This window comes from Chamaea fasciata, unplaced genomic scaffold (assembly GCF_029207755.1).
Source record: "Chamaea fasciata isolate MVZ Bird 193981 ecotype frontalis unplaced genomic scaffold, bChaFas1.0.hap1 SCAF_7, whole genome shotgun sequence".
In the NCBI taxonomy this organism is placed as follows: domain Eukaryota; kingdom Metazoa; phylum Chordata; class Aves; order Passeriformes; family Sylviidae; genus Chamaea; species Chamaea fasciata.
The window spans coordinates 38129856-38148347 of NW_027094092.1; the positions used below are offsets into that span (position 1 = coordinate 38129856).

The 18492-nt window shown below is 38.1% G+C and overlaps 1 protein-coding gene across 3 annotated transcripts; it reads right to left on the bottom strand.

Moving 5' to 3' along the window:
- Positions 1–978: 978 nt before the first annotated feature.
- Positions 979–17175, bottom strand: MBIP (MAP3K12 binding inhibitory protein 1). Of its 3 annotated transcripts, XR_010721918.1 has the most exons (10): positions 17044–17175; positions 12585–12704; positions 10676–10888; positions 10475–10571; positions 8912–8977; positions 7069–7221; positions 4402–4499; positions 3045–3083; positions 1448–1913; positions 979–1211 (listed from the first exon to the last, which is right to left on the bottom strand). XR_010721918.1 is itself a non-coding variant. In XM_066188450.1 (9 exons), the coding sequence occupies exons 1-9, from the start codon at positions 17161–17163 to the stop codon at positions 1803–1805; spliced, it is 1014 nt and encodes a 337-aa protein (XP_066044547.1). In that variant the 5' UTR covers positions 17164–17175; the 3' UTR covers positions 979–1802. The 3 variants fall into 3 exon arrangements, 2 of the variants coding, with proteins under 2 accessions (XP_066044547.1, XP_066044546.1); XM_066188450.1 differs by having other exon boundaries at positions 979–1910; XM_066188449.1 differs by having other exon boundaries at positions 979–1913.
- Between the last annotated feature and the right edge of the window lie 1317 nt (positions 17176–18492).

Genomic DNA, 18492 nt, shown 5'->3' on the forward strand with positions numbered 1-18492 from the left:
AGCAGTTTGCAATTCATTTCAAGAACTGACCCCGATGAGGATTGTAGGCTTGTTTTCCTATGTATATATACATATGCACTTGTCCTAATGTAAACCAACAAACACAGAATTTCAATACTAGGCAAATATTTCAGGCCTAGGATCTGCCAATTTTTTCTAGGGTTTCACTCCAGAATTTTCCAAAGAAAACTATATATTGCAAAAGTACCTCTACTGCAAATGCAGTAGCTGTAGCCACCATGTGCTATCACATCACAGGACTTGTATTATGATGCATGTGAGTGGAGGCTACTACTTTATAAAAGCTAAATCCCTTCAGCCATTCCTGCTGGCCCTCTAACAGCCACGTCCTACCACTCTTTCAAGTACTGTTTGAAGTGTGTGGTGTGGCAACTATACCCACATTGTACTCTTGAGCTATGGCTCCTGGGCCAGAGGACCGAAAAAAGAAGTAAAGCTAGTCTACTTGAAGAAAGAAAGCGGCAGCTCGTTGTGCTGCTTCACCAAAACATCCCTCATAAAACATAGTTAGGATGTTCAACAATGGCAATTCTTCATGTGATGAAAGTTGTCTCTGTAGGATACTGTACTGATATGTAACACACACAACAATCTTCAACTGCAACAGTACCTGGAAGGACAACAAGCACCTTAGAGGTTACCACCATAATGTCATGCTTCCTGGAGCCAGGACAAGAGCTCAAGTAGCTTTCTCTCCCATCTCTGCTGGTTCACCTCCAGAGGAACGTTAGCTAGAGTTGCTCTAACAAATGTTATTCTGGATAAAAAGATGAGGTCACAGAAAACACCTACTGTTCTTCAAAGGCTGTGTCAAGTCCATACGGTTCATAACACCTGTCACAGAGACTGACACATGGACATCAATATGACTGCTGTAAGCAGAGCAGTTTACATAAAAACCCCTCAGTAACAGCTACTTTTCTTCTAAACTGAAATAATGACAGACAGTAAATAAAAGAACTTGTATAAATAGAAAATGGTTTATTAAAAACAAACAAACAAAACCAAACAAAAAGTCACAACACAATCTCTCTTCACAGTCTAGCCAAAGCTTTAAAGCTGACTTTAAGTCATGTAAGCATGCATATGGAAATTGGTGCCTTGCTGGCATGCTCAAAATCTCACCTGGGATGGTTTTTTAGAATACATTGTTTGTGAACAGGTTATGAAATTCGAATTCTCACGAGACACTGAAAAAGTAAAGAATAGTTGTTATTATTTACACATATAGGATTTCCATAAACACCTGTCACACAGAAATGCAATTTGCTGCATTTCTAACAGCAGTGAAAACAGTGACAAATACAGAAAAAAACTCAGAGGTAAGCATGCATTCTGCAAGGTTTTGGTAATTTTTTTTTCCCAAGTTAGTTTATTTCTGAGGAAGTAATTAATTTAATTTCACATGTCTATGCAAACTACTTACATCAACAGTATCCAAAAGACACTCCTTTTGAATACTTAGTCACCAAGAATCACATGTGAGAGATGTAGTTTTTGTGTGCAGGTTAAGACTTTTCACATACAAACAATGCTGCAGTCCTCCTTTATAACAGAAGGGAACGGATTATTAGAATGACACCCCTGAAACATTCTTCATTTTTAAGTATTTCATTAATAAGGCTGCTTTTAAACAAGTTACTCGGAAAGAAAGCTTTCAAGATCATCCAAAAGGAGCTCATATGCATGCTTTGTCTTCATTGCTAGTCATCTCTGATGAACACTACTCAGGTCTATGGTTTAGGTATGCGTAAATCATGATGAGGATTCTGAAAACACTTTTATCGAAGAAGCTGCTCAGCCTCCTTGGACTTGCTTTCTTTTGTTTTCCTCAGTAATGCCTGTTTTATAGCATTGATCTTTTCATCAAGTTCAGCCAGTGAATAGCTCTGCTAAAAGAACAAAATAAAAATCACAATCATTTACATCTTGTAATCGCTAGAGAAGTGGCTTATCACTTGGTACTTGAGGTCACTGCATATTGCACTAAGCGACAGAACTACCTCTGCAGAACTGTCTGAATCTAGTCTTTCCCTATTTAAATTTAAAGGAAAAAGAATGTAAACATGCAAGAAAGACAGTCCTAATCATGGATCAATATATTCATGCTACTTCTATTAGATGCTTGTTTAGTCTGCTCATAAAAAACCCTAAGAAATCCCTTCATGCTAAAACACTGGATGAGACTACCTAGATTTTGCAGAACTTGGGTTGACAGCTAAAGGGTATTTTTCCTACTGCCCACCATCAAGCTCCTCTCAAGCTCCTCCTTAAACTGACAATTTTTTAATGTCTTCTTACACAAGCTGGTCATAATCCTTTTTATAAAAATATTTCACCCTAGGCAGGACTTTTTTTCCTAAACAAGCCTACTTTCCCAAGTCTCAGGTAGCCCATATCCAATTCCAAGCATTCTCCCGAGCCCACCTGTCTCCAAGAGTGAGCTGGGAGCAGACAAGATTCCAGCCATGCTCCCACCTGCACCAATGATAACTTCTCTCTTGTGGCCTAAGAGGTACATGGTACGTTCCCTTATGTGACAGGGTTATGAAAATGCCAAGTTTTACTGACAGATTAATATCTGCTATACTGTTGGATCCCTTTGTAATACTTCTGCCAAGCCAGCCATTTCTAGTTTTGTCTTTTCATAAACCAGTAAAGCAAACTGAAAAACAATTTTTAAATCGAGAAACCACTAAGTCACAAACAAAACCAGAAGACATTAATAGAGGGCTGATCAGAATAGAGAAATTGCCTGTTCTCTCAGCTTGATTAACAGCATTATAGATTTAATTCTATCATCCTCCTAACTGGTGAAAACCCCAGTATATATTTTCTTAGAAGACTCATTTCATTGTAACATCCATTAGCTTTCTGTCTCCTTCCTTCTCTCTTTGGCAGCAAGCTATCCAATACTGATGCAGCTACTTCTGAGAACTTACATACTTGCTTCACAGACCTTCTGCTTACTTTCCACTCAAAACATCCTAAACGTAGGAAAACCAAGAGTTAATAGCACTTACATGGGGAGATTGAACCTTCCTCCTCTTGCCAGAACAGCTCTGCAGAAAAGACAATCAAAACAGACTTAATGTTGCACTGACAGAAAACCACAAATAATTCTGTAACGACATTGTCAAGAGTCTTCAAAGCATAGAAAAAACACTGACTGCCATTCCACAGATTAAAGAAACCTTTTTCGTAATTAAGTACTTTGGATCATGAGAAATACTACTGGAGAGAATCAGAAGCTGTTGAAGCTTCTCCACACTTGGCAGTCAACAACTGTCAATTTAACTGAAGCTTCCTTCAGACAGAATTGAGCTTTTGAAACTGTCAATATTTCTGTCCCTAAAATTTGCCTATATCCACACCAATATTTATACAAAACTTCAGATAAAATGTGCTAATTACTATGCAATACTACTATTGCCACCATCACTTTTTTTTTTTCTCCTGATCCTCATTCTAGAGATCCTAAAGCACTTTCAATAGAAATTTCAGCTTAAGAAAGTGCATGTTTAACTTCTGGTTTTCAGCCACTTGAAGTAATAGCCTCACAAATAAAGAACTTTACTGGTCTCCAACACAAATTTAAAAAACTAAACAAAAATGTGTACTGTTGCTATTTATTTTTATTAACTGACTCTTCTTTGGCTGGTTACAAGGGAGAAGATATAAGTTAAAATGCAATCAACAGTAAAAGAGACATTCTTACTGTTACATGGGGAAAGTGGAGCAAGAAAACAGACAAGAAATTTTACAGTCAAATAGAGCCTAATGTAGTTACAACTAATGTTCTCTTCATCCTAATAAAGGTTAGTGAGTGAAGGTTAAGTTGTACTATTCAGAGAGAGACAGCTCTACCTGAAAACCAGAAATAAAGAAAACTAAGTCACAGAATCACATGAAGCAATTTTTAAACAGTTTTTACTCTCTCATCCTTTTGCAAATTATTCACATATTGTTAGCAATCAGATCATGTATAGAAGCCCAAATGATTTCAGCTGTTTTAAGCCATTCATGATTTGTATCAAAAATCAAAACTTCAGTCAATTTTCTTGACATAAGAAGCACTTCAGATTTTAAGACAAAGGGGAGAAATAGAACCTCTCTGACACATTTCTTACAAATTAGTTAAGCTTGGGTGGCAACAATTTTTTTCCCCAACAGATACTTTCTTCTTTTGAGCGAGAAATTGGATAAATATGAACTTGATTAGATGGTCCACAAGTAATATAACCACTACACCAAGCCAGAGTTGTTTATTAGAAGTGTCTGCCCTCCAACTGCAAGTTTTTCTCTGTACATCGAAGATTCAGGCACAAAAGGCACAAAAACATTTAGACATGCCAAAAGAAGGTGAGAAAAATTTCTTACTACAGATTGAAAATATTCAGGAGACAGTCCTTCCAGCTCAAGGATTTTGTCTTCAAGCTTCTTAATTCTCTGATAAATGTCTCTGGGTACTGGACCACCTAAATACATCAGCAGTAATGCAAAGAAATCAGGAAAAGTGCTTGAATAACTTATTTAACTAAAGATTGCAAGTCTGACATTTGAATTCTTCAAGATCAGCTATCAACCAGTAGCTGAACAAAATAAATGGATGGGATAAAATAAGGAAGGATAATTAATATGATTCAGGGTAAAACCAGATCGATAAGCCAGTGCAGTCAATGAAAGCAGTAAGACAACTTCATGTAGTTGGCTGAAGTATGTCTGTCAAGGTTCCTGAAACAACTAACAATCACTCTTACAATACACTGGGTCATACATGACATGTTGCCACTTCAAAACTGACACCAGCATTAGGACAGAGCAGATGGGATGGCAGACCACACATGAATTCAGCTTTGATATCTAAGATAGGTTTCTTTCAGAACAATCTCCACTGAGCATCAGAGGTTAGAGGACAAGTATGAGTTGTGCTTGACAAAGAACAGCGTTTGCCTGACCATAGCCGGGAGAACAGGAGTGGGGAATGTATGTACTGAATTGAATAACAAGTCTGAAACTAAAATAACCAAAATTAAAATAACAAAAAAAGCCCCAACTTCACCCAAGAACCAGCCTGGCAAAAAACCCCACAACAAAACTGTACAAAAACCCACTCACACCACAAAACCAACAGCACCAAAAACATCCCACCTCAACCCATCTGCTATTTTCATCTATACCTACAGCAGCTTGGGCTTGTTTCCCCCTGTAAAAACAGAAATGATCTAAGGATCAGCCTTAGCAAGCATCTTATTTTCACTCCATAGTATTCTATAATGAAATAACTATATGAAATAACTGTTTATCACAGCTAAGTACTGGCTATTCCAATTAAAATAATAGTCTGGTTCTGAACTGTATTGACAATGAAGGCCATAACAAGCTTTTACTTTTTGACACACATTTCCTTTTATTTCTGGGTCTGTTAGTCAAGATAGTTCTATTCCACAACCAACCAAAATAAGCACTAATGTGGGGTCTGGGGTTTTCTTTTTTCTTCCATTCATTTATTTTGTCCCTTGGAAGAAACAATTGTGCAGGTAGCTTCACTGCTTCAGTTCTGCTCTGTACTCAACACTCAGCACGTACTAATTAAACTGGCTAACCTATCGCTCTTAATACTGCTTTCTCTCAATGTAAAGGGAAAAGAGCAGTACTAGCATGAGAAGCTGTTCTGAAAAACATCCAGCAAGTCAAGATTAACTCTTTCTGTTGCTGGAAGCAAAAACAGGTGGAACAGGTAGCTGAGGGATGTTACCTGCTCAGATGAGTATTTTATGCACAGCTGCTGGGGTATGCATCAAATAATATTGAGATGTTCCCCATGAATGCTGATTTGAACAGGAGCTGAGCTGGTGTGGCATGCTTCCACCTTGTTAACCTATACTATAGTTTAGCTGACCCATTCCTTCAAACAAAATTTGACCACCTATTATAGGCACAACCTCGAAGCAAGGACCCCTCCTTAGCTACCTCCAATCATTGTCCCTCATTTGCATAAACTCCAAAGCTACACACTGTAACCCTAATGCTGGCCAGCCACTTACAAATTCTATTTCCATTGGACAAAAGCCAGCTTATTTTTGAGACAGCTACAGAGCTAAGTATCAAGCTCTGACTGCTGCCTCAAGAGTATCTACGCATCTCTTACTCTCCTTGCTGCCAGAGAACTTTAATCCACTACACAGTCACAGGAATCTAGTAATCTAGTCAATGTTCCAAATATTTTTAAGATAATGGATTGGCACCTATTCAGTATTCAGAAGACAAAAAAAATCAAGAGTGTCCACACTGTTGTGTGCAGAAAATTCACTTTACAAGATGGAGATTGGGCTTCTGCTCTGCTTTGAAAATAATTTTCAAGAAAAATACTAATTCCTCCTTGATAAGTGCCTCATTGTGCCTCAGGCCCACATTATGGAAAACTGGGTCTGGGGTAAAGAAAGCAGCTACCAGAAAACATCAGTAACCTGATGGCTATGGCATTTATTTTAGTGAAAGGTATGGACTCATGTTTGCAGGCCTAAAGAGAAGCAGTGACAACAAACTTCCCACTTTCTGGGGAATAAAATTTATGCCTAAATGTATTTCAAGAAACATCCACCTTTAGGAAAAGGTTTCAGGTCATCCTTTGTGTTGATTCTACCACCAGCCCACAAGTTGTCCATGAAGCAGCCCTTAGTCCTAAACTCAGTTTTTCCTGTTCAGTGGCTCAAGGCAGGACTCCAGTGCCTATGGATAACCCCAATCTCCAGATATTCCATATAATTTTAAATCCTGTTCTGATGTGTCTCTCTCTTATTTGCTACCACATAAAGTGTACATTTACTAACTCAGCGTCTCAAGTTGGGCATAAACCTGGGTTCCATTTTGGGCATAAACCCCTTAACACTAGATCACTGTACTTGGGGTGAACTAAACCCTTCAGTGGATATATCCACTTTTTTTACAGTATCAGTTTTTATAGACTTGCCCAGTTTCACCACAGTAATCATAACTGTAGCATAAAATAGCACACTGATGTCAAAATTCAAACATTACACAAACCTGTTTGTAATCGTAAGTGTGCTTCAATGTTTTGCAATCTCTCCTCCACAGCTTGGTTTCCACAGTCGTGCATGGGTACGTTGGCTTTGTGACTGGGCCCATGTGTTCCTTCAGATCTAGTCTGAGGTCCATATGTATTCACTACCCTAGAAACTAGGTAAAGAGGAAATAAATTTCACATATATGCATATGAAACACAAAGCAGATCCAACTAAAAGAATCAAAATATTGAAGCATGAAAACCTGTGTTAAATCAGTTTTACAAACGTCTTGCATATGAAAGTCCCACACACATTTAGATCAAAAGTTCAAGTAAAAGCATTTTCTTATTTTTTTTGCATAAGTAACTAAACCTAACAAACCCCCTGGATTTTACATATGCAAAGTAAAAGAATTACTCATACATTTATGTAGAATGGCAGTGTCAAGAATTTGTCATCAGCTGCTGATAAACAGAAGAAACCTTGGTATCTACATCAGCAGTTGTACATGTGAGCTTTTGTGAATGCAAAGAAGAGGCCAGACCTAACGTTACAGGAAGCATTATAAATACATGAAGATAAGGGGAGATACAAAACTGGAAGTACCAATACAAGCCTCAGCAAGAAGTTCAATTCTAAGTTTTGTCATTTGGGTAAAAGCTTTAGTGACTCTTCAGCTGCATCTGGGACTATCTTTCACCCATGCTGAGCCATGTCTTCATCCAAAGATTTTACCCACTTCTCGTTAAATCCGAGTAATTTCTAAAGTTCTCCTCACAGCACTACTGCAGTGTACTGCAGATTTAAAGACTGTATTGGCAGCTCCAAATGCTGAAGCACATACACACGTACACCAACCTACTCAATACTTCATGAAGGCCACATGCTACATTCTTGCTTTAATTTACGTTGGTTTTATTTCCAGTTCCTTTCTAAGCGTTTTTCACATTTCAGTTATGAACTGTTCCTTGAAGTGCAAACTCCCCTTTTTTCCTGTATTATGCTGCCATCCAACCAACAAATTAACACTCAGTTCTAAACAGTGACTACTGAAAGCTGCTCTTTGTCAAAGATTCTAAAATCAAACTCACTTCCCCATTTCCTTCTTAGCTCATCCTATCTTTCAATACTTATTATTGTGCTATTGGTATTATTCTGAATTATAGAATTCAAAATAATTAACTGGTTTCTAGGACCAATACAAAGTGGATAACTAAATATTACCACTCTCAAAAATGAAAAAGAGGGTTACTTTCATTCTCATTTTGAGTATTTTGTTTTTAGAGAAGGGCAACTTGCATACACCTAGAGAGCAGCAGATGAACGAGCAGTATTTTACACACAACTTCTGTTGGACATAATTTCTACGTTTATTCCTTTTCAAAAAACAGTGCAGTGATAAACTCATTCGCCAGTTCGTCACTGCTTATAAATCTATGTCTTAGAACTTCCACTGTCCCAAAATTATATTCTGTTTCAACACACTGGCACCAACTAATGACAAATAGAAGACAATCCTACTTAATCTCAATTCCTTATTGATGGCTTCACCTTAGAAGAAAAACTAAGTCTCGACCTGCTTTATCTTTTCCACATTTCCTTTCTGATAATGAAAATAGGCTATTTGTTTTGGTCTTTAGTGCCTAACCATTGTTAAAGAAGTTTAGTGCCTAACCATTTTCAAGTGAAGCAGTTAAGGGATTTAACACCTTGAAGAAATAAATTAAGATGTAAAAGTATTCACTCGAGTCAAAAATCAGTAAGTTTGCATTTTTGAGCACTCTGTAAAAAACTTTGGTATCAAAAACTTACCAGTGCTGTTATATCTGGATACTTAAATGTGTATTAAAAGAGTTGCTTACCCTTTATATGACTTTTAAATCCAGGATAGGGTGTGAAAATTGCGTCTGTTCTGGCACAGCTATTTTCTAAATAAACAATGATATAACAGGTGAGGTCCAAATTATGTATTTATAATTGAAAATATTCTAACCCCCATCAGATTTGATGCTTTAAACAAATCTAATTAAAATGCTTCAAAAAATAAAAAAACCCAGAAATACTTAATTCATTCTATAAACACTTGCCCATTAATAGTTTCACACACTTGGGTGGATCTACTGCTTTGAATTGGATAAGTCATTCACATAAATATATGCACACGTATACACAGGAGTCTACTGGATCAGGACCAAATTTATTTGGCTCTTACTTTTCACTGCATTTCTCTGTAATTTATTTCTTTCTTCCTAGACAGAAGCCTTTCTCCTGCTTACCACTGTTACTCTGGTTTTATTTCTTTTCTAAAACTCTCCTATTTTTCAACTGATCTAGTTTACTCAACAGCTTTCTTTCCTAAACCTTTCTGCATTTATTCTGATCTGTGTGACTTTCATTTGCTTAACCATAAAAACCTATAGTATGGACCTCCTTAATTTATTCTAGTGTTTATATTTTAATCTCTGTTCATTACACCAAAGGCTTTACACATATTTCATTATGCCTGAACAATGAGACAGGTCTTATTATCAATTCTTCTGTACATAATTAACAATTTTGGGAAACAGTATTTCACTATCTAGCATATTCTACTAAACTTCAGATGTCCTTTGCAGTTAAACTCTCTAAGAGTTACATTCAAGCAGTTAAACTCTCTAAGAAGCTTACTGAACAATAAGCTTTGATCTCTAAGAGCTTAAGTACCTCATAGAGACAATGCACATGTGGGTTCACAGGTACTTAGAAAATATCTCTGTACTACTTATGTAGTTTTATTTATATAAAACTGTCTTAACTTCAAAGATACATTTGGCTACAGTTACTGATCCTGTAAATGGGATCCAGTCTGCCAGATGGATTTAAGATTGGTTACAGACACAGCCAATTGTACTACAATGTGAGCAATGTTAAGAAGAAAAAGTCATTTCAAGTAGCTAGTAATTCAAATTCGTTGTAAAAAATACTTCTTTGCAATTTAACATTAAATTCAATTCAATTTGAATATGCAATTCACAAGACATTTCTGAACTGTAATTCCATTTACTTTGGAGGAACATCTAGATAAAACAGTGGGAACAATAGCTACAAAATCATCTGATGTAAGATAGCAGTTCTTAAAATTAACACAATAGATAAAATCTTTCTGTATGGGATGCATTAAATATTGTCATCCAATGATTAGATTATTCAATTTACTTTTCTATCTGACATCTGCAGTGCACATGCAAGTTCTAAACTTTAAAACAAAGTTATTCTTAAAAAAAGTTCCATTTTAAATATAGATTAGTGCTTTTGAAAAATAATGAAAAAAAAATCTAAAAAACCCCCAAACAAACAAACACCCCCAAAACTCACAACAAAAAACCCCAAACAAACCCCACAGAACATAAATTGCTATGAAGATTGAAGTCTGGCTAGCCAGTTACCTTGATTACAATCAATAACATTGCAAAATTCCCTGACATTATTTTCATTGATCTCGGCTTGTTTCCTCTCGATGAAGGCTGATATCCGCCTGTCAATCTGCAGGTAATAAACATGACGGCATATATCTATTTCATTCTTTACATTCAAAATTTAGAAAGGGCTTTCATTTTTCTGTTTTTAAACTCACATAGATCACTTACTTCTGCTTTTCCAGCTTTTATTTGGACCACTTCTGGATCAAAATTAAAATGAGCATCCTTCATATCTCTCAAGTCATAACTTCCATACTTTTCTTCAGTCTGACTGTTACCATCATAGATGTCTAAACTTGTCTGGCTTTCTGTTTTACCTGCAGGTTCAACATGGCCTATATTTTCCTCTTTCATCAATGACTGGAGTTTTTCTAAGAGAGGCTGAACAAAGAAAACAGTGTATTAGAGTTAAAAAAACAGAAGTCCAAAAATCCCAAAGCCAAGAAGACAAGTACTATTACAAATTCCAAACAATGGAAATCATTTTGGGAGTTACAACATCTTCCTCTGAGGGAACACAGTAGTAAGATTAAAAAGAAGTTCCAAATCAGTGCACACCACGATTCTGACCTTTTTGACTGTGTCTTTTGGAGGTTTGTAGAGGAAAACTCCCAAATTTCTGTGAAAATCTGCCCATACTCCCGTGTTACTAGCTAAATCAAAGCTTCAATCGCTGGCATCAATGCCACTTAATTAACACGTCATTCAAATGCTTACTCAGAACAGTAAGGCTTAGTATTTTTCCTCCTTAACATGAAATCCGGTGCTCTTACACTGTAAAGCCTTCACTTTATCACATCAGCACTACAGTCTCCACTTGAAACTATAGCTGCCCAAGTGAATGAGAGGAAACACAGACATGAAATACATTGGCACTATCATGAACACATGCTTTGCTTGACACGGTTTATTATCTACTCAGGTCATGAAATTAAATGAGAAAAGGCACTGACATTTGTGGCAGGAAAAATGCTTATTTTACTGCAGGAGCTCTTACATACAATATAACATCAAAACCTCACGACATATATATGTCCCTGTCTCTTTTTAATTTCCATCAGTTTCACCTAGTCTAAACTTCACTGCTTATATTCTCTCTATAAATTAATTTCTTTTTTTAAAGACAACATGATTTTTAGCCACCACATTTTCTGAAATGGAATCAAATTCCTACTCGCAGCATTCTTACATGTTGGATATAAATTTTATTTGCTTTTATCTTGTATATTTTCTCTTTCTGCTCATCACACCAAAGATCTGGTGGATGTCTGGAAAACAAAGTGTCTTTCTTTTACCTACAAACAAGAAAATACCAGAACTTCCCTTTTCATCATCTCAGTACTATGTACCTCAAATAATTAATTGACTAGCTGAAGCAAAATAGTAGTACTCAAATCCCATCTTCTACATATGAACTATCAAGGTCAAAACACTGCTCAGTTACCAGCTGACAAACTGCTCACCCTCCCTTGCCATGCAGCTAGATTACTTTTGGCAGGGTTGGAAAGTTTCAAATAGTTAAAAGAAATGACAGTAATGGTGACTGGCTACTTGGCAAGATGAGACATTAATGTCAAAGAAATTACTCTTTAAAAAAAAAAAAAAACAACCTACGCTGAAAATATATTTAATTGCAGTAAGACACTCCAGGATGTGTCATGCTGGGATAATGCCACTTCTTGAACCACTGAAAGCACTCTATGAGCCTCAAAACTCACCCAACGCATGGAATCATTATCATAGCATGACACACACCTGCCGTGTCTTATTGCTTAATTATAACCCACCATAGATGGAATGGAAATGTATCACATTTACAATGCAAGTCTAGAAATCAATGAGGCTGCATTTATTCAGCCTGCTCACCTACAGTGGCTATTCCCACCACTAATCTGAAAAATCTGTAAATGGGAGAACCTATGGAGCATAGTGGAACCCCAAGCATTTAACACTTTTACGTTCTTTTTTTTGTTGAACACAGCAATATAAGATCAAAATTACTGGAATTTTACAGCTGAGATTACTTTTAGTTGTTGACCACTTTTGTCAAGTCAAATGGGTCCCATGAAATATTTACCTGTAAACATAAAATATGCTGCTGAAGTGCACTAAAGAGCAAGGCTGGCTGAAGTGCTGATGTGCTTTGAAGCTTGCTCCAATCGATTACAACTTTCACAATATCCTCTCCGAGATTAAGCTTCAACAGGGCAAAACAAACACAATCAAAAATTATATTATCTGTATTAACATCAAAAAAGTATACAAGACTTCTACAAGACAACAATTATGCTCAGTCTCATATAGACCCATCCCAATTTTAGACAAGAACATTGGAAAGATTTGATATTAATTATAGTCGAAGCAGTTATTATATTCCAAGTAAGCTAGTATTCGTAGAATATATTCTAAACCTAAAAATTCCTTACTAACTCATCATACTCTCATTGTATTAATTCGGTCCTTGGCTTTATCTAATTAATTCTTGTATGAAAGCATATTGTTCATGTTAATCACTCATACTATCTTTTCTTTTAACGGATACGAGAACCACCAGCATGAATAAACACGACCCAGGACAGCAGTCTTCTGTAAGTTCATGTATTTTATTCCAAGAATGCAAGACTATGCCTGCATGACCCATGTCTTGATGTAAGACTACGGCACATTCTTGAATTTTCACTTGCTGCTAATCCAAAAGAAGCTTTATATTTTTGCTGGTTTTGCATTAAGCACCACAATATTAATAATAAGTGCATAAAATAGATATTTTTAATATCTAAAGTTTAACAAACTAGATTACACAGCACCACCAAAAAACCTGTAAATGCATTCATATTGAAATGAACAATTGCCACAGTCTATTCTCACTGCCAAGGAACTGAAATATTTAACTCCGAAAAAAATAAAGAAAAACACATACAACGAATCTGAAGTATTATTTAAAAGAACTATGTATCTTCTATAAGCTAAAAATACACTTTCTAATACAAAGATGATTGTCAATAAACTCCAACTTTGCCCTTTTTGTTACACTAAAACTCTTCTCAAGATCTTAAAGAGATGATCACTTTCATTTCCCAAAGCTAAGTAATTGTTCTCCAACCAAACACCCTGCAAGTGATATCCCAAATTCTAAATACAGATAAAATTCTTGTTTGAAATCAAGAGGACCTACAGATACTCTGCTTGCAACACTCAATTCCCAATTTATATGCATATTTTTCATCTACTCCTCACTCCTTCCATTGGAAAAAAAAATGGGGTAGAAACAGAAAAAGGTACCACAAGAAGATGACAATGTGACCTTTAACTCATGGTCTAAAGACACTGAACTTCTAACAGCATGAAATATTATAAACAAGAACACAGAATGCATAAGCACTCATGTCCTGAAGCCACCCCAAAGTGTATGAGGAAACACTGAGAACTGGACACAAGAATGCCTCCTTCACTCTGAAGGCAAAGCTATGGATGATAAGCTGTCCCATGTTAGTTTCAAATCCCAGCAATAACACAACTTTGTAAAGAACTATAAGCCTGAACCTTCCTTCTTTAGTTAAAGATCAGCCTTTCTAAATTCAGGCTTAGCTCCCAAATTACACAGCAAAGGAGACAGCCTGACTAGATACATAATGTATTTTAGATAATTTTCACACAAATGGTTATCCCTGTTTAGTACTTAGGTTAAGTACACATGATGTATGACAAGTAATATTCTAGGGTATACTAATCTTGAACAAGTTTCAAAATCAAGAATGTATTTAGAATTTAATAGGAATAAAATTTACTTTAAGAATTAAGCCACTGTGCATATGACCATCTGAAGCATGTATTTCTGCCCAAAGTTTCTAGAGCAACATCTCCTATTTGCTATATTAAAGTCTACTGACAGGGTGAAAAAGGTGTAGATTAAGTCATCTAAATGAAATAAAATAGAAGTGCTACTGCAATTTCCTAATAAGCCTCCTTTTTCAAAAAGAATAAGCTGATATGTGCCTTCATACCATAATGGACAACTCCTGTCCAGATGGTTCAATGCACAAAAAGCAACAGAACTCCTAACTTAAAATAATTTAGAGGCCAGTCATTTTTTTAACTCACAGACACTGCTTTTAAATAAAAGAATAAACCCCTCCTGCATCAACAAAAGTTTCTAGTACAATAGAGTAAGTTCTCAGTCTTTCACATCCTACTACTTATTAGAACTGTGACAAACAGATTTGTAAATTCAGTATTTTGACAACTTCAAAGCCTTTGTCTGAGGTACAAGTCCACAGCCTTTTCAATTTACAGGACCATAAGTAATTTCAGCCCTTTGAAATTTGTTTTATGAAAAACACTGGCTATCACTTGAATCTTAAAGAACTTTCCAGGACCAGCTATATTGGTTTTAAGAGTTATTTTCAGATATCCTCCTGGCCACATACTGCCATTGATTGCTCCAGTAAAAAAATTCCTGTGCCAGAAATCTTCCTGCTTACAGCCCAATTTACTAGCATAAATCCAACTTAAACTACTATAATTAATCACAAACTGTGACTGCTAACAATTTGGCACATGCTCAGTCATCTCTATAAAAGGGAAATGGGGAATCAGTAGTTTCAGTCAAAAATGCAAGACAGTTTGCTAGAACCCATAAGAGGGTAAAACACAACGGTTAAATCTATCAGAACTCAAGCACTGGCAGACAAGTGTATAACTCAGCAACTGGAAAGGATCATAACTGAGCAATTAAAAGGACTTTCACAGCTAAGATGGAGCAACCAGATCCTTATCCAGCTAGTGCACTGGACAGTAAAATGTGTCTGTTGTCATGGAAAGAAGACACTCCAAACACCAAAGAAGACAATTATACTCTGCATCATAGCTACTCTACTGAGGGATGTAGCAACTCTAAACAGTTCTCTCACAATTGTCTGTGCACACACAGTTATTTTTAAAAATCACCAGGGCCTTTCCAGTGACATGCTAGTTGTAAAGTCAGCTTTGGAGAAAAAGTAAGCTGCTGAAGTCAAGAGAGAAAAGCAAGAGTTTTTAATGTTTGTTTAGAAACAATTAATTCAACTTGTGATGAATACCCTAGTTAAAAGCTTAGGAAACTTTCCCCTTAGTCTCCTCTGTGCTTTTCATAAATACGCGAGCTCCAAGTTGTCTCTGATGTGTTCTAATGCTGTAGTGTCAGATATACAATACAGAGTGCTGTCCTCAGACCCAGATAAACTGACAGTCGCTAGCTCTTCATTGATCACATTCAGAATTTTCACCAGGAAGAATTATGGGGCCTTTGAACCTCAACAGATAGTTTTCATGCCTCAATAACCCTACGAGTCAGCTGTGTCTGAACATCATGCTGTTTAGTGCTGTACTCCTGTTCAAAAGCCACGATAGTTAGTAATAATTTCAGAGACAGGAAAACTGAAACTCTTAAGTAAGTGCCTAAGTTATCACGCCCTTAATTTTGGTTGCCTTTTGTTTTAAAACAGAGACAATTGTTAGCATACTTGGAAGTAAGAAGCAAATCTAATGCAGTTCTATACAGATGAGAGGTGAGAGAGTCTAAAAAATAATTTCAGCTCAGCCAGCAGCTACTCCTAAAGTGCCTCTGCATCTAAGAGCCCCTTTCTGTACCAAACATACATTAAGTTACACTAGCTCCTGCAGATATTGCTCATCATCTGGCCCCAAACCTTCAAACTGCTAACTCTTGAAGTAAGGGTGTGCTTCTACTGCCTTCACAGAACCACATAAACGTTTCCACAGTGGAAAATTAATCTGTAAATTATTTATAGCAATAATTAAGTTGTTACTAAAACCTTCTCCTGATAAGGGCCTTCCACCACTACTGTAACATCTGCTACACAATTCACAGACATTACTAAACATAAAGTAGGCGTTTCAACTGAAGTACCATAGAGCAGAGCAGCTTTAAAAATTCTGACCCTCAGATACTCTGTGCGTTTCATAGCACGCTATTACCAAGGCAGGGCTAACTTCAAGCTCCTGATAATTTATTTTGATTTAATGCTGTAAGTTTTGATTTACTGTAAGTTTTCAGTAGCTTTTCAATTCAGAGTAATTAATTAGGATACAGCAATTAAGCAAATTGCACTTTCCCATGGAAGAGATCATCTGTCAAACTACAAAGTGACAAGCGACGGTCCCGTCACGGCGAGGCAAAGGCACGGTCCTGGCTGCGGGAGAGAAGCAGCAGCGGAAGAGGCAGCAGCAGGCGGCACGCACCCTGGGGCTGCCCCGGCCGGAGGGACAGGGGGAGGCAGCCGGCAACGCCGCCCCGGCCCTGGCAGAAGCCAGGCGGGCGCGAACAGCCTCTCGAAGGGAGGCCGCTCCCTTCCTTGTGGCACGCTTATGTCCTCTGCAGCGCCGTCCTCTATTCCTGGAGCCCACCAGGGCCCCGCAGGCCGGGGAGAAGCAGGAGCCAGCCCTGCGCGGGCCCCCAAAGCGAGGTGATGTGAAGCGGGCGCGGCGCCCAGCCCGGCTCCGCCCAGGACCGCTCCCTCCGCCCGCCCCTCACTCACCTGGCCCGCCAGCCCGGCCAGACAGCGCAAGGCGCTGCTCGCTACCTCGGAGGCCGCAGGGTCGACCTCCGGAGCACGGGCGCCGGGCGGGAGCGGGCCGGGCGCCACCGCCGCCGCCATGACGCCGGGCCGGGCCGTCGCCCCGCGATGACGAACGCCCGGCGCTGGCCCCGCCCCGCGCGCTGATCGACAGACGCGGCAGCCAATGGGCCGAGGGGCGCGGGGCCGCCCGCGCCCCCTCAGGCTGAGCTGTGCCTCCGCTCCGGCCGCGCCCGCCTGGAGCTGCCGTGGCGGGCACGGCTACCCCGGGTGCTCCTTCGTGCGGGGAAGGACCGCCAGTGTTCATTTCAGTACATCACATTGCCGCCTTGGGTTTAGCTATGCTTTTCTTGTTACGCCTTTTTTGCATTTGTATGTGTTGTTCAAAGCCTTGACTCTTCTGGTTGCAGCAGGGTTGTTTTTAAGTCACGCTACAGGGTTTTGTCAGAGTACTCTTGATTATGGGAATTGCAAAATTCTATTCCCTGTAAGACAGGTTGCTTGTAAACTTCTTTCAGCATATGACAGTATAAATGCTTACAAAGGGGTTTTCTATCTAATGTTTCTTTTGATAGGCTAATTTTTGATCTTTGCACTTCTTTCTGTTCCCTGACCCTCTACCACCGGTATTTTTTATTCCACTGAAAAATGGTGAGTGCAGTTGTATATACGAGTGTTAAAATATTCTTAAACAAAAATATTAGAAAAGCAGATTAATTTATTTGACTGATGTTTTAGGAGAGCCTTTCCACATAGGACGTCTTGATGTAGTGAAAATAAATCCTACTAAACAAGGCTTTCAGCACCAGCAACACACATTTGAGGAGACTCAATCAGAGAAAGCTCTGCTCAGTTCCAGCGAAAAACTACTTCCAAAGACGGCTTCAGTGTTAATGGTTACAAATATATTGCATGAGTATCTGCATTTTGCAAGAATATCTTATCTAGGGTGAACTAGATGGCATTTTCTTGGATTCAGTTGATGAGGACCATTCTTTGGATGCAGAAATACTTATGGCAGAATGTGTTCTGCCATAGAATGATTTAGAAGCTCTGAAACACATAGAAATTTACTTAATTCCTGAAAACACACAATTTTTGTCAACATTTTGAACACATACGCAGAATATGGTAGTCAATTAAGAAAATTTGTGAAATTTTGTTTTGCATTTCTGTGTGACAATACTAATTCCAGCTTGTGATCAAGGGCTGCTTCAACCTGCCTTGCCTCTTGCAGTTTTGTCTCTGGACAGGCAGCTGGAGCAACCCTGCAAAATGTAATCATGTCATTTGGATCAAATAATGAAGCTTTCAAGAATAAAGGAAAATACATTGCCCTTTCTCCTTCCCCACCAGCACTACGACCCTGAATTAACACGTAAGTGATCTGCTGGCCAGAGCAGAATATGG

Bases quoted from the DNA above. Each gene is read 5' to 3' on its own strand.
- MBIP (XM_066188449.1), bottom strand. From the start codon at position 17,163: ATGGCGGCGGCGGTGGCGCCCGGCCCGCTCCCGCCCGGCGCCCGTGCT. The intron at 4,500-7,068 runs GTTTGTGTAATG...TGATGTATTTAG, and splicing joins ACACTTACGATTACAAACAG to GTGGTCCAGTACCCAGAGAC. The intron at 1,914-3,044 runs GTAAGTGCTATT...TTGTTCTTTTAG, and splicing joins GGAAGGTTCAATCTCCCCAT to CAGAGCTATTCACTGGCTGA.